The 3,724-nt window shown below is 31.8% G+C and overlaps 1 protein-coding gene across 1 annotated transcript; it reads right to left on the bottom strand.

Moving 5' to 3' along the window:
- Positions 1 to 409: 409 nt before the first annotated feature.
- On the bottom strand, positions 410 to 1,715 carry LOC140920577 (uncharacterized). Its single transcript, XM_073369252.1, has 2 exons — positions 1,616 to 1,715; positions 410 to 1,521 (listed from the first exon to the last, which is right to left on the bottom strand). Exon 2 carries the CDS (start codon positions 1,501 to 1,503, stop codon positions 580 to 582), a length of 924 nt encoding a protein of 307 aa, XP_073225353.1. The 5' UTR covers positions 1,504 to 1,521; positions 1,616 to 1,715; the 3' UTR covers positions 410 to 579.
- Between the last annotated feature and the right edge of the window lie 2,009 nt (positions 1,716 to 3,724).

The following is a 3,724-nucleotide window of genomic DNA, read 5'->3' as shown; positions in this document are numbered from 1 at the left end:
GAGGGCTTAGGCCGCCACAAAATATTACATATATTAAAAAATTAATTTTTTAAAATTAAAAATTAATTTTGTATTATAATTTTATATATAATAAATTAATATAAATTTAAATTTATAATTTAAATTTAAATTGTAATTAAATTAAAATTATAATTAAATGAAAATTATAATTAAATTTAAAATATAATATCATTATAAATTAAATTTAATATATAATAAACTAATTTGAATATTATTAAAAATTTAAATTAAATTTAAAATAAAATATTTAAATTATAATTATAATTAAAGATTAATTTAAATTACAAATAAAACAAAATTAAAATTAAATTAAAATTAAATATTAAAATTAAAATAAATATTATATATAAAAATATAATATTAATAATAATTAAATTAATTACCACAAAATCAAATAAAACATGCATTCCAAAATTAACAAATAATGTCTTACATACCCAAAATTTATAAATAATGTCTTACAAACGCAAAATTAAACACACAATAATTAACTAAGACAACATAATTAATATGTGTTCATACAACCCAAAAATAAATTATGAAATTATTCAGATGACATCAATCCTCATAATAATTCCTCTGATCAGCTCCACTCACACCATCATTATTTCCTGCCATGCCCGACGAAAGAAGTCCCTCAAAAGTATTATGAATTTGTGTTGGAGGAGACATCATGGTTTGAAATTGAATTTCATCTTCAATGGCACCACCACTAGTCGAATGAGGAGCCCTAGCTGGTTGAGGTTGATTTAAATCTGGTCTGATCAACCCAGCTGTTGGCATAGTTGGTCGGTATGCAGTTTGATGATCTGGTTGAGGTTGAGGAATTTGATGTGAAGAGGACGGAACATACGGATAATTATGAAAATATTGTTGTTGTTGAAACATTGGCGGCTGCTGCTGTACTTGCTGGAAGGCAGAGTTCGGAGGATCCTGGTGTTGCTGTTGGAAATTTGGAGGCGGTTGCTGCTGCTGGGAGTATTGAGAGTAATTTTGTTGCTGCTGGAATAGTGGTTGTTGAGGCAAGTATTGAGGCCGAGGCGGGAACTGCTGATGAAACACAGGAGGAAATGAAAATTGTTGTTGTTGAAATTGTTGTTGTTGCTGCTGAAACTGCTGCTGCTGCTCTTGAAACTTTTGTTTCCACTCCTCATTCAATTTATCAATTGCGGCTTGTATCAGCTGTTGTGTCTTTTCTTCTTGCTCACTTGCCCATTGCTTCTTTAACTGGTCAAGATCATTATCTATCGACGGACGATGAGATCGATCCGTACTAGCATAAGAAGAAGACGTCTCAGTCTGAATATAGCCGGTTGGACCTTTCTTAAAGGTTGATGATAAACTACCGGCACCCAGCACACGCCCTTTGTACTTGCCACCACTGATGTGCATAAAACTTGCGGTCTCATATTGTTTCCGCTGCACTGGACCAGCTCGCTGAGCAGGAGGAAGAGTAGCTTGATGATCATCCCATTCTTTCATGATTTGTTGAAGTTGTTCCTATATTAAAAATAAAAAAATAAAATAGTTAATAATTAATATATAATAATTTATAGGTCTAATTAATATATAACAATTAATATATAATAATTACCTGAATATTTTTTGATAATTCATCAGTATACTCATTTGTTTCAGGATTAACATGAAGATAGCGATGTATCTCAGCCTGAGTGACCTCCCTTCCAAGTTGCTTTTCCTAAAATATTAAATTAATGTCAAGTTTATAAGTTGGTGAAATGTGATGATTAATTGAATATAAATTAATAGATATATATTATAAATAATAATAAATTACCATATAATATTTAATTTCTCCAGCAGACATGGAACCTCCCTTATGAGTACTGGTACCCCTCTCAGATGCTCTATTAGTCTTTGCTTTTTCTCTCTTCTGTTTGTAAGCATCTGTGTTCCATTTCCTCCACAAAGCAGTCCAAACATTTTCACCAATCCAATTAGGCCGTTTTTCCTCCCCCTTATTACGTGCGTAAGCCAACATAGATGAGAGACGCTTTGAAAAGCGATGGTCAAATGAAGCCAAAACTGCGGCATCATGCTCTCTTTTCCAAGTGCATTTGGTCTGTTGTTTGTTGAAATTTAAAAAATATTAAAAATATAATTAGTAATTCAGTAAATTAATCAAATGTATAAATAAATAGTAATTAAATAAATTAATCTAATGACTTACTTTGAAACAATGTAAAAACTGATCAACTTCCCTAATTTGAGGTGTCTTATCCTCTTTTATCTCACCCCAAGACAACCATGGTTTTTTATATTTCTCTTGTATGACTTCAGCAATTGCCTTTGCAGATGATTTAAAAGGAAGATATCTTCAAAGTTTATATGCAAATTAAATATAAAAATAAATTAATAAAATTAATAATGTATTTACATTGCAATAATAATGAAATATTTAATCAATCATAGTTTACATACCCATCTCCTTCTGGAATGATGACAATGCGGTTGTAGCAATCAACACATCCGGGATCCATTATTTCGTCTAAGGTATAAGGCTCTACTGGGACCTCCGGATATAGAGGAATAGCTCCACCACTAGTACCAATGGACGGCATCGGCATGAGAGATGGGTCATTAACAACACGTTTAGCAACTTTTTTCTTACCACGTGATGTTTTGGATATTCCTCGTATTGCCGCCGTTCCTGTTCCTCCCGATCCATCCGAACCTCCTGATCCTCCTACTCCCGACACTGAAGCCATGTCTATATATATATATATCCATATCCATACATATATATAATATAATATATGTGTGTATACAATTAACATAAGATTAATTAATAATGAAATATACATAAATAAATTATAACACTGACATAAATAAAGAAATATATATAAAATATAAAAATATATATATAAGGTGTCGTTCATTTCAATTACAATATATAATATTATAGATATAGAAACACACATATATATATAATTAATTAATTGTCTTCGTCTTCGTCTTCGTCATCATCGTCGTCGTCATTTGATGAGTGAATTAAGTCATTGCCTTCATCATTCTCTAATTCATCTATTTCTTGTTCATCAACTTCTTCTCCAATGTGTGACTCATGACAAAGTTGACTAATAGTCTCATCTCCAATCACATGATCCAAATTTGACATTTCATCCATTTGAAATGCAACTTCTTCATTTTGACCTGCTTCAACTTCTTCGATTCCACTCGTTGGTCTTGTTTTGATTGCAGCACACCAACCTTGTTTGCTTCTGACAGTTGATGGATAAGGAACATAATAGACTTGTCTTACATTATGGGCCAGGGCAAATGGATCAAACCGTGGATATTTTTTGCTCATACGAATGTCTACAGTATTGGATATCAAATTTATTTTAGTTCCTCTGCTAGATGGATCAAACCACTTACAGTAAAACAACACCACTTTTTTCGCATAATCTAGGAACGTGTAGTCAATTTCGTAAATATGCTCAATTATGCCATAGAAATCTTCTACTACACCACTATCAGAGACACTTTTCATACAAACTCCACTATTAATTGTTTCTTTTCCTTCAGTCCAAGATTCAGTGTGAAATTTGTATCCATTGACGTAATAGGTGTGCCATTCTTTGAAACTTCTACTCGGGCCCATAGATAAGTGCCTTAAGTGGATGTTGATAGGAGTTTGTTCTTCGAGATGCACTTGTTGTTGAAACCATAATGGGAAATT

Source organism: Cicer arietinum, chromosome 5 (genome assembly GCF_000331145.2).
Source record: "Cicer arietinum cultivar CDC Frontier isolate Library 1 chromosome 5, Cicar.CDCFrontier_v2.0, whole genome shotgun sequence".
Lineage (NCBI taxonomy): Eukaryota > Viridiplantae > Streptophyta > Magnoliopsida > Fabales > Fabaceae > Cicer > Cicer arietinum.
The sequence above is the reverse complement of the archived record's forward strand: the minus strand, read 5'-3'. Positions and strand labels throughout refer to the sequence as shown.